The sequence below is a fragment of the Benincasa hispida genome, chromosome 10, assembly GCF_009727055.1.
Source record: "Benincasa hispida cultivar B227 chromosome 10, ASM972705v1, whole genome shotgun sequence".
Taxonomy (NCBI): domain Eukaryota; kingdom Viridiplantae; phylum Streptophyta; class Magnoliopsida; order Cucurbitales; family Cucurbitaceae; genus Benincasa; species Benincasa hispida.
Genome location: NC_052358.1, coordinates 902,065 through 913,819, shown reverse-complemented (window position 1 = coordinate 913,819; position 11,755 = coordinate 902,065). Strand labels below are relative to the sequence as shown.

Sequence of the window (11,755 nt, the reverse complement as noted above, 5' to 3'; positions counted from 1 at the left end):
ATTCAAAATATTTAATTTGACTATTAAAATAATTCAATTTATATTAATTAATTAGAATAATAATAATAAACAGATAAATAAAAATCTAATATCAAATAGTCAAGATAATGTATTAGTTGAATTTTATAACATAATTGATTGATTAGATTATATTTTTATGGTTAATTTGATTATTAAAGATACGTGGATAGTAACTAAAGAAACAATAACCTTCATCTTATCTTCCCCATATTTTATTATAGATTTCCATCTTATTTTGGTTATTTTAATCTCTAAATTGTTAAAATTCTCATTTTAGTCTCTAAATTTTAAATATTATTTTTATTTTAGTTTTGAAAATTTTAAAATCTACGTTTCAGTTTATGAACTTTTAAAAAATGATGATTTTGATCTTCATATATACTAAAACTTTGTTAACTCTTTGACAAAATGACGAGATGACTTATATGTTTGGATGATTAAGCTACTAAATAAAGTTACCCAAAAAATCCAGAATTTCAATGTTAAATAAGGTGATAAAGTGAGCGAATTTAAAAAATATTTTTAATTCAAAATTTTGGTCGTTCAATATTGTAACAGGTTGATTGTTAGCATTTTACTTTACATTCCTAAAAAATACAAGCTTATCTATATGTAGGTTAAAGAGTCAATATAATTTTAATAATAAAGATTAAAATAAATACATTTTAAAAATTTAAAGACAAAAACTAGTGTTATTTAGAGTTTAAGAATCACAATAGAATTTGGTCGAAAGTTCTAAGTATAAAATAAGATTTAATCTTTTATTATATTATTAATTATTAATATTAAAGAAGAGAGAAAGAAAAAGAAAAATAACCCTGGGCCCGTGGCCGTGGCTTTCTTCTTTCTCCACCTCTTTCAATTATTCTCTATTTCTCCCGTCTCTCCCATCGACGTCCAGCTCCACATCGCCAACCACCCAGGTTTCTTTCTCCTCCCTGCGGCAGCCACGCACCGCCACGCCAAGGGGTAACGTCAGAAATTTTCTTTTGATCGAAGCAATATTTCTGATAATTTTGATTTTGAAATCCTTTTTTTTTTTTTTTTTTTATATTCATTCCAAACTTCAAAAGTGATTTCAAATCAAGGGATTTGAAATCCATCAAAATCCAGTGTTTCCAAACAAGGGCTAACGTTGTATGCTTCACGAGAAATCCATCACTTGAAGAAATCTAAGATTTCAATTGTTTTGCATGCTTTGAGATAGTCAAAGATCGATGTTCTAGGGTTTTTGTTTTTGGATCGCGTCGTGGTTTTAGTCTATCTATGAAATTTGGTTGGAGTTATTCAAGAGATGTATAGCAATTTCAAGGAGCAAGCTATTGAGTTCGTGAAGCAGGCGGTACAAGAAGATAATGCTGGCAATTACGCGAAAGCCTTTCCCCTGTATATGAACGCTTTGGAGTACTTCAAAACTCATTTGAAGTATGAAAAGAATCCCAAGATCAAGGAAGCTATTACCCAGAAATTCACCGAGTATTTGCGCCGTGCCGAGGAGATACGGGCGGTTCTCGATGACGGCGGTCCTGGTCCAGCTTCCAATGGGGATGCAGCCGTTGCAACTAAGCCCAAGACGAAACCTAAGGATGGAGAAGGAGGGGATGGAGAGGATCCAGAACAGGCCAAGTTACGGGCTGGTCTTAATTCGGCAATCATAAGGGAGAAGCCGGATGTCAAGTGGAACGATGTTGCTGGATTGGAGAGCGCCAAGCAGGCATTGCAAGAGGCGGTAATATTGCCTGTTAAGTTCCCACAATTCTTTACTGGTTAGTTCCATTTTTATCTACTAGCATATTGTTCTTCTAGCTGCGATTTTCTTTTTGAGTTTGATTTGACGTGATTACAATTATGCTGGATTGAAATCTTCTAGTTTAATTATAATGGTGAATCTCATCCTAATTAATTGCTTGGATTAATGACTCAATTGGACATATGATAAACTTGTCGGATATTGTATTCTCATTTCCAACTTGCTTTTTAATTAAAGTCATGTCAAAGATAATCAGTTGCCTTTATTTAGGCAAGAGGCGACCGTGGCGAGCTTTCTTGTTATATGGGCCTCCTGGAACTGGAAAATCATATTTGGCAAAGGCTGTTGCAACGGAGGCTGACTCAACATTTTTCAGGTAATGGTCCCGAGGTTTGAGCATATGAACTTGTCTTCTGTGATTTGTGTAGTCGCTATATATTTCTTCACTGTCCTAGCTGTTAATACGACTGTGTGAGCCACTTACAACCCTAGAATTCTAATGTAGCTATTTTTATGCCATCAACAAAATATATGAACTTTGTGCTGCTTTATGTTCGCTTTTGAAAACGTGCAGCTAGTATGAACAATATCATTTTAAAGTGACGTCTCTTATTAAATATCTTTCATGCATTACAGTTGAGGATCTTAGGGATTAGTGACAGATTTAGCTGTGGGGAATTTCATTTTCTAAATGTTCTGTTCAACAATATCTCAAGAATTTATCCTTAAAATAGGATGTGCTGCTAGAATGCATTATGGTAGGTTTCCTAGATCCTCTTATCAAAAAAAAAAAAAAAAAAAGGTAGGTTTCCTAGGTCTTCTTCATCGGTTTTGTTTATATAATGTAATTTGTTGTAATTATTGTAATTCTTTAGTTTTATTTTGTTCATTTATTAATTATTGAATTAGTGAGCTTTAATCTTCTTTTTATGGGATCCCTTGTATAGTTGAGTAATATGGAGATTCTTGTTGATAATTCTTGAGAGTTTGAGACTGTTAGATTGGAGAATCCGTTTGCTTGGCAGGAAACTCAAGAGGAACATTTGACTGAAGGTAAAGGTGGTAAGTACGGAAGTAGGAAGTTTAATATAAAGGGTTTGGCCAGTTAGCAAATTTAATGCAGAAGATGCATCTGTGTCAAATTTTAAGTGGTAGAACCTACCCTTTCTTTTGCTCTTGATAACCAAAGGACAACAAATGCACTTGAAATGGACTTGAACATTTTCTTCTACAATTTTTATATTAAAAAGCTTATATTTGCCTTTTCTTAGCGTGGCCTGTGAGACATTGAAATAGGAATGATGTGGATTGTTGTGATCTTCCATTATTTACTTGCTTCACGAGCATATTATGGTTTTTGGCTTTAAAAATCTTGAGGACTACAATAAGCTACCTGTTTAATGATTTATTTTATTGAAATACAGTTCAAATACCTTTGATGGCTATGCACATTTTGAACTCATTGAATAGCTTCAAGTGGATATAAAGTGGGGAATACAAAAACAAAAATATCTTACAAGATAGAATCCAACTTATGGTTGTAAAAAATAAAGGGATGGATACCAAAACAACTTTTGGTGACCATTTTCTTTGCTTTCATTTCCATTCTGTCTAATTGCAGGGCATACACACACCACATAGCACATCTTTGGCAGTTATTTGAAAGTGTTTTTAGTTATCACTAATCTCAGCTATTTACTGGTTCTCTACCTCTTGTTTTAAATTGATTTTTCTCCCCCTCCATTTTCTGCTTATAGCATTTCTTCTTCGGACCTTGTCTCGAAATGGATGGGTGAAAGTGAGAAGCTAGTTTCAAATCTTTTTCAAATGGCTCGTGATAGTGCTCCGTCTATCATCTTTATTGATGAAATAGATTCATTGTGTGGTCAACGAGGTGAAGGTAATGAAAGTGAAGCTTCAAGACGCATTAAGACTGAACTTCTTGTGCAGATGCAGGTATTGTTTGTTTCTAGAGTAACAGCGTGAGTATTTTGTGTATTAAAGGAGGGATGTTGATTATTATTATTATCTTTTGCATCCTTTGCCCATTCCATTGTCTTGAGAATGCTCATTTTTAGAAAATGTGTCCTTACTTGCTGCTGACCTATGTCCAAGTGTTTTCTAGCCAATTGAAAGTTGACTTAAATTATTTCTAAAGAGTTCTGTAATAGGTAAGACTTAAGAATTCACTTACTTGTTTCTGTGATTCTGCCCATCTATCTGGGTTTTCACTGCTTAAATTTTAGGCTTTAGAATATCTGGTTTGTTTCATATCTTGTCAATATCCTAAATTTTCTAACTTTCCCATGTGTATCGGGTTTGCTACCTCGTTCACGTTTTAAAATCTGGTAGTTGGGCTATGGGCAAAGATGGGGACCTGGATGAGCAACCCTGACGCCGAGGGGTCTGAACTCATTAGCATTTTCTCTTATTATTTTTTACCGTTTCCAACCCTTAATGTCTGTTCCACATGTTTGGTGCATGCCATTTGTTCCTGTTGTTGTTGTTGTTGCTTTCTGTTTCCTTGCATACAATCTCCATGTTGAATAATTTTTCAGATGAATTTTGATGCGTGGTTAAATTTGCTCGATGAAAAGATAGTTTAATTTCTAATTACAATTAAATAATCTATTCATGTGTCACTAACTCAGCAATAGTTTATTGTCTATTATTTTATTTTGGACAAGATTACCATGTGATTTGCTTCAGGAATAGATTAGGGAAAGGGGAAGTAAATTATTTGGACCTTTGGAGGGTTATATTTTTTTTGGTTATGTATTATGTTTTTCCTTTCCCTCAAACAATCAGAATTTAAGGATGGCTGTTTGTTTGGAAGCTTGTATTTAAACTATTTTTAATAATGGTATTAGTTCTATCAAAATCACTATTCACGAATGTGTGATTGCATAAGAAGGAACAACTTCACTTCATTTAAAAAATAGTTCATCCATGAGAGCAAAGAGAACCAAAAATGAAAAACATAATTGAAAAATAGTTATCCAAATCCAAATATGTTTTTATTTGATTTCATTTCAGAAAAACAGAAAACTGATTTAGAAATGGTTTCAAAACAAGCTCCACGGATATTGTCTTATTTTACCTCATTTGTTATTAATATTATTTGAAAACTGAAGTATATATCTCTTGCATTAATAGGGTGTAGGACACAATGATCAAAAGGTTCTTGTTCTTGCTGCAACAAACACTCCCTATGCTTTGGATCAGGTGAAGAGGAAAATTCTGTTTCCACATCATGTAATGGATTACGGAAGTTTAATGCATATTTGACCAATAAGTGTTGTTTACAGGCCATTCGTCGACGGTTTGACAAGCGGATATACATTCCTCTTCCTGATTTGAAAGCTAGACAGCATATGTTCAAAGTTCTGGGAATTATATTTTATTTTCTCCTGTTAAAAGCAAGTTTTTTTTTTCCTTTTGGTTTGGAATGAACTTTGCTAATATTCCTAGACCTATTTAAATAGGTGCATCTGGGGGATACACCACATAATTTAACGGAAGCAGATTTTGAAAGCTTAGCACGCAGGACAGATGGTTTCTCGGGTTCAGATATTTCAGTTTGTGTAAGTGTGTAATATTAGTTGGATGAACTGAAATCTTTAATTGGTGCCTTGAATCTTTATCAGAGATTAGTCAGAAGGTAGTTCATGGACTCCTTGGAATTTGCAGGTGAAAGATGTGCTCTTTGAACCTGTTCGTAAAACTCAAGACGCTATGTTCTTCATTAAGACTCCTGATGGTATGTGGGTACCTTGTGGACCAAAACAACAAGGTGCTGTCCAAATTACCATGCAAGAGTTGGCAGCCAAAGGACTCGCCTCAAAGGTACATCGTGTCTCACCATCCTAGATGAATTTTTGGATTAAAATTTTGATATCTGACATGCAGTACGGGTATTCCTTGTGGTCCTTGTGGCTGCTTATTACCAGATAGTTACTCGCAACTTTAATGAAGTGACAAGCTTGCAGATATGATAATACAGACTATTATATTTTAACATTTTATGCATTGTTTTTGGTTGGATGCCACGTTGTCAATAGCACAATGGTGATGACCAATGATGCCTGATTGAACAAACAAACTAGGGATCTGTTCATCTTGAACTTTAGAGCCGTTTATATGATTTCATATTTTTCATTTTCTAAAAATAAACATTTTATGCATTGTCCAAAAATGAAGTCTCTATAGATACATGTATATACCCCTACATGTTGGAGAAGATACATGTATAGAGCCGTTTATATGATTTCATTTTTTATTTTTCATTTTCTAAAAATAAACATTTTATGCATTGTCCAAAAATGAAGTCTCTATAGATACATGTATATACCCCTACATGTTGGAGAAGATTTATTATTTGATCAGGGAATGCTTTCTAATAATATTTTGACTTAGTCAGTGGTTGATAGATGGAAGTTTTGTAGTCTGTTTATTCCATTCTTTAGTCCTTACATGATATGGAAGTAAGAAACTTACCCTTGTTTAAGGCTTGCTATTATCTCGCTAAACATTTGTGTGTTTTGGTGCAGATTCTTCCTCCTCCAATTACAAGAACAGACTTTGACAAGGTACTAGCTAGACAAAGGCCTACTGTGAGTAAATCTGATCTGGAAATTCATGAAAGGTTTACAAAAGAGTTTGGAGAGGAAGGTTGACGAGTTTGTTATATTTATATCGAGTCTATCTTGATTGTCACTATTGCGTACAACCCATCAGAGTTGTATTTTATTTATTTGTTCCAGCTCAACAAATTTATATATTTTTCAATTGTCCATTGAAGGAGAAGCCAATATGCACATTTTGTATTGAGCAGAAACATTGAAATCTGACCTTTCTCAAATTTCATGCCTCCAATTTGTGTATAGTATAGTTACAAAAAATTTGAAATAACTAATGGTGCTTGCTAATGTTATTCTTAGCATTTAGGTACTTAATTTGGTGCGTAAAACATTATTTCCAGAAAGTGTTTTGTTATACAGGATATTTACTGCGATATGATGGAGAATCCCAGTTTGCTTCTGTAGAATGTGAATTTTTAAGCTTCCATTTTGGTAATCATTTGAATTACTTTTTGAAAATTATGTAACCGATCGTTTCATCTCTAAAGTCTTTTGTATTGTTAGCTGATTTTTACCAATATTTTGAAAAACTAAGCCAAAATTTATAGATTAAAAAGGTAGTTTTGTTTTTGAGATTTGGCTAAGGATTCATGCAAATTTTATAGAGGAAATAGATTTCATTTTTCAATAATAAAGTCAAACGAGATCTTAACACATTATTTTGTTGTGTTATAGATTGAAATGTCTATTCACGTGTCTCCTAGGGATGAAATAGCCACTTTCAAACCTCTTTTTGAGAGTTTGTCCATAAAACTAATTAAATTACTTGTTTAACAGAAATGGCCACTTGTACGATAATGTCCTCTAAGTTGCTAAGTTCTAACCAAAATGAAAATATTTGTTGTTAGGTTGAATTGTCTATATACATGTAAAATAAAGTGTTTCATCTCATATTTAATCTAATATGAATAGAATTACGTTTGAGAATAAAAATAACTTAATTATTAATCTAAATAAATTTCTATTTTTTTTTTATTTATAAAAATATTCGATATCGATATTTTATCGGTATATCTGTAAAATTGAAATCTTGATATCGATATCAACATCTATATTTAATGTTTGGTTCTAATGCATTATTAATTTTTGGGACGGTAATTATTGTTTGGAATCTAGGAATCGGACAGTTTGTAAGGTTGTTAGAAACTTATAATTGCACATCAATGATTTCACATGTTAAAATTCCAAAAATTTTGAATTGTTGTGTAGTAATTCAACTTCTGCCAAATTAAACTTTCCATCCCCATCAATAATATATACTAATTCAAAAAGGAAACGAGTTCTTTCATTTTATAATAATAAGAAGGGGAAAAAAAGAAGAAAAATTAAAATTAAAGTTAATGCAGCCTTATAAATGATTAATATCGTCGGTGACCGTCGTCCTTCCAAACAGTGGCTTCAGTCGGCCACGCGATCTCCTTGGTCGCAATCCGTCAATTGAGTTCCATTCCCAATTCAACATAATTCCTCTTTTCCAATTCTACCCTCCTCCGACCATGATCTCTTCTGTCCATAGTGGGGCTATTACCGTCATTTGGTATTCCCACTCTGTCTCCACAGCTATCTTTCCATTTCCTTCAATTCCTTTAACTTTACTTTCTCAAAGTCTCGGTAAATCCCTCACCTACCTATTCCACCTTCCTTCCTCCGGCAAAGAATATGGGGAAAAAGCGTAACTGGAGCTGGAGCTCCGCCCTAGTCGGAGCGGCGTCGGCAATTGCAGCGACGGCGATAGTTTCCGCGAAGCCCAAGGACCCCACCTTCCACCTGATCTCAATAAAATTCACTTCCTTCAAGCTGAAGCCACCGGTGGTGGACGCCGAGCTCATCCTGACCGTCCACGTCACCAACCCCAACGTAGCTCCCATCCATTACTCCTCCACCGCCATGTCCATTTTCTACGACGGTTCCCTCCTGGGGTCGGCCCAGGTCGATGCCGGTTCGCAGCAGCCCCGATCCTGTCAGGTCCTCCGACTTCCGGCCCGGCTCGATGGCCTGAAATTGGCCCACCACGGCAGCCGGTTCATCTCCGACGTGGCTAAGCGAGAGATGATTCTGGATGCGAGTGTGGACATTGGGGGTTTTGCCAAAGTGCTGTGGTGGAGTCACAAATTCAAGGTCCACGTGGACAGCCATCTGACCGTTGATCCCGTCTTCCTTGATGTCCTTGATCAGGAAAACACTTCTCAACTTGAGCTCTTTCTTACTTAATCAATTAGCTTTTTTTTATGATATTAATGGATTTTTGGTACACAAATTCATAATCATACTCCCCTGTTTTATTATGCTAAATTAAGTATCATTTTCCTCATGTTTTTGGTTAGTTGTGGGAATAGAATTGATCGATTGAATGAAAAATCATAAATTTTCTTCCATTTTTATTTAAACATTAGGCTTTGATGAAATACCATTTAATTAATTGATTGACTATTGTTTGGGATTTGAGCATATCACCCTCTAAGAAATTACTAATGTTCTGAGTAACAAATTGCTGTCTAATGTGGACTTTGGTTATTATAGTAGTGGAAAGAAATGGATTAAGGTTCAATCATATGTTATACTTTTATTTGTCTACTTTGTCAGTGTGTGTTTGTTTTTTTAAAATGGATAATTTATAAACGTGGTTCAAGTGGTTTGGGCAAACTTTTGGTCTTGGTAGTTAAAACTTCAATTTAGTCTAAGTGATTTTAAAGAATTAAAAAAGAGAGAGGGAGAGAGAGAGAGAGAGAAAAGGAGTTAAGATTTTAGATATAAAAGACAAAAAACAACTATTATATTTTAATTTTAAAATATGTCAACCATAATTCGGGGGAAACATCGATTAACCATTGAACTGTTTCATAAATAGTGAACTTGATGGTATAATTTTGAAATATTTAGACTGAATTGATTGATTGATTGATTTTTTTTTTTCTGAAAAGGTATTGTAATTAAAGTTTGGGATGAGGAGCTCACACCTCGAAGTTGATAGTACAAGTACTATGTCAATTGAACTACGCTATTGTGGATTTATTCTTCTAACTTAACCCTCACATACAAAAAAAAAAAAAAAAAAAAAAAAAAAAAAAAAAACTCCTCTCTATTTACATTTATGTAACTTTTTTTTCTCGTAAATAGTAACATTTATAACTCATTTTTAAAAGGGCTAGCCAAAATAAATCATAAAAATTAGATTCATATCCACACAATATAAAATTTGCAAAAACAGCAAAATCAATCAGTCCAGTCCAATTTAAATGAGGCATTAAAATTGAAAAGTAAAAAATGCCTCCACTGACTGTATGAAATTTAATTGTTATTTGATAGTTATGTGATCTATCTGATTTTTATTTGATATTGATTGTTATACGATTGCTAATGATACATATTGTTATCTGTTGCTATTTGATTACTATTTGATACTAATTACTGTTTATATCAATTATTATTTGAGTTTTATTTTACTTTCAATTACTTGAGCATTAATTCTTCTTCTCTTTTACTTTTACATATTTCACCCTTTTTTATTACCTTATATTTTTTTTGTCAATTAGTTAGTAGTGTTTGATGTTGCCATCTGATTTCCTTTTGATTCTCATCTGATTATGTTCTATTTTTTTTTAATCTCAATTTAGTAGTTTTTTATATTGCTATTTGATTGACATCTTATTACCTCTATTTTTTGTCGCATAATTAGTAGTGTCTAATCTTAGTTTCTAACATTGTCATATGATTGTCTTTTTATTGTTATCTAATTTCTATACGAACTTCTACTATATCATTATATCAGAAGGTTCAAAAAATTATTTATTTTCAGGTATATTGATTCGGGTAGTAATTAAAATTTCAAAATCTTTTATAACAGGCTAAAATTAAAGAGCCAAATAGAAAGAGAAAAATAATCTTAAAAAAAAAAAATCCTCTACCATTGAAAATGAGAAATTGTCCAAAATAACCTTTTTTACTTTTCACATTTAAAAAATAACACGCTTTCTGAATACTCGTTAGAATGGTTTTCTCGGGTCTTCTCGGTCGAGATCGTGCTCGAGATTGAGTTAGTTATTTGAATGTTTGAATATCAAATTTGCTTGATGGAAAATAAATTTTATGAATATTCCCCTAGTAATAAAAATATTATTATATTATATAATATCCAATTTTTTAAGAAACCTAACGATTGACTTACTCAACAAGTTTCTTAAACAAATTACTCAAACGTTTTGCTAGTGTTTGGAAGTCCTCAAACCCTTAAGTCTCATCTTTCTGCACACAATAAAAAAAAAAAAAAAACAAGGTGTATATATATATATCAATATTGTCTTGTGTAAATGTGTTTTAGTTGTTATTTGCATGCTACTGAGCCCAATAATTTATATTTTCGTGCTTGTTTACGTAAAATTGATGGAAATTCAATAAACTCGGCCGTGATTGAGTATATTTACCTCGAGACTTAGTGTAGAGTTTGAAATCTCGGGTAAGATATTTATATAGATGCACTGAGATTACGCAATCTCTCCGAGATTTTGAATGATTTTATTAATTTTTTTTGTATATGTGTGATTTTTTTAGGGATGCCTCCCATATTTATTTGTTTTGGGAAGCTACATTATACTTAATGAGAGGGTCCCCTAAAGAGTCATTTCGTTTGTTACCACAATATAGGGAAGCGTTGAAGCATTGAAGATTTCCAATCCTAGTACCCAATATGAGTTGGAGACTAATCCTAATGGGTATTTTAAGTATGTGTATATGGCACTTGGGACTGCGATCAAAGGTTTTCTAAACTACATTAGGCTGTGGTTGATGCTGCACACATGAAAGGAAAGTATAAGGGTATTATGCTCGTAGCGGTATCAATAAATGCTAATAAGCAAATGTACCTGCTTGCTTTCGGTTTGGGGGATAAGGAAACTATGATTTGTAGACGTGGTTCATGAGAAGGTTGCAAGCTACCATTTGCGTGGTTAATGGGCTAGTGTTCGTATTCAATCGACACAAAAACATTGCAAAGTATATTGCTACAGTTTTTTCTAATGCATTCCACGAACTTTGTATCCATCAATTGAGTCTGAATTTGATAACGAAGTTCAACAACGATAACGTGTGTGCAAACTTCATGTTAGCAGCTAAGGTATGTTGGGAGTCCGTCTTCTAAGGTATGGACTTCTAAGCGAGTTAGAAGAAAATTCCCTATCTGTGTATGAGTCATGCCTTGAAGGTAAAATGATTAAGAGACCCTTTACTGGAAAAGGTCACAGAGCCAAAGAACCTTTAGAGCTAATACATTCATACTTTTATGGTCTGATGAATGTCAAAGCAAGGGAAGGTTATGAATATTTCATCACTTTTACTGATGATTATTCAA

At 33.3% G+C, this 11,755-nt stretch overlaps 2 protein-coding genes across 2 annotated transcripts; both read left to right on the top strand.

Annotated features, from left to right (window-relative positions):
- Positions 1-828: 828 nt before the first annotated feature.
- Positions 829-6,646, top strand: LOC120087781 (protein SUPPRESSOR OF K(+) TRANSPORT GROWTH DEFECT 1). Its single transcript, XM_039044677.1, has 9 exons — positions 829-990; positions 1,095-1,787; positions 2,042-2,147; positions 3,529-3,727; positions 4,928-4,996; positions 5,080-5,154; positions 5,257-5,355; positions 5,462-5,617; positions 6,322-6,646. The coding sequence occupies exons 2-9, from the start codon at positions 1,316-1,318 to the stop codon at positions 6,445-6,447; spliced, it is 1,302 nt and encodes a 433-aa protein (XP_038900605.1). The 5' UTR covers positions 829-990; positions 1,095-1,315; the 3' UTR covers positions 6,448-6,646.
- Positions 6,647-7,725: 1,079 nt separating this feature from the next.
- Positions 7,726-8,786, top strand: LOC120087813. Its single transcript, XM_039044724.1, has one exon. The coding sequence runs from the start codon at positions 8,071-8,073 to the stop codon at positions 8,620-8,622; it is 552 nt and encodes a 183-aa protein (XP_038900652.1). The 5' UTR covers positions 7,726-8,070; the 3' UTR covers positions 8,623-8,786.
- Positions 8,787-11,755: the final 2,969 nt, after the last annotated feature.

What these genes read in the sequence shown, in the direction of transcription:
- LOC120087781 (XM_039044677.1), top strand. Translation starts at nt 1,316, where the DNA reads ATGTATAGCAATTTCAAGGAGCAAGCTATTGAGTTCGTGAAGCAGGCG. An exon ending in GTTCCCACAATTCTTTACTG is followed by an intron (nt 1,788 to 2,041) that starts GTTAGTTCCATT and finishes GCCTTTATTTAG; the next exon opens with GCAAGAGGCGACCGTGGCGA. An exon ending in CTCCCTATGCTTTGGATCAG is followed by an intron (nt 4,997 to 5,079) that starts GTGAAGAGGAAA and finishes TGTTGTTTACAG; the next exon opens with GCCATTCGTCGACGGTTTGA.
- LOC120087813 (XM_039044724.1), top strand. Translation starts at nt 8,071, where the DNA reads ATGGGGAAAAAGCGTAACTGGAGCTGGAGCTCCGCCCTAGTCGGAGCG.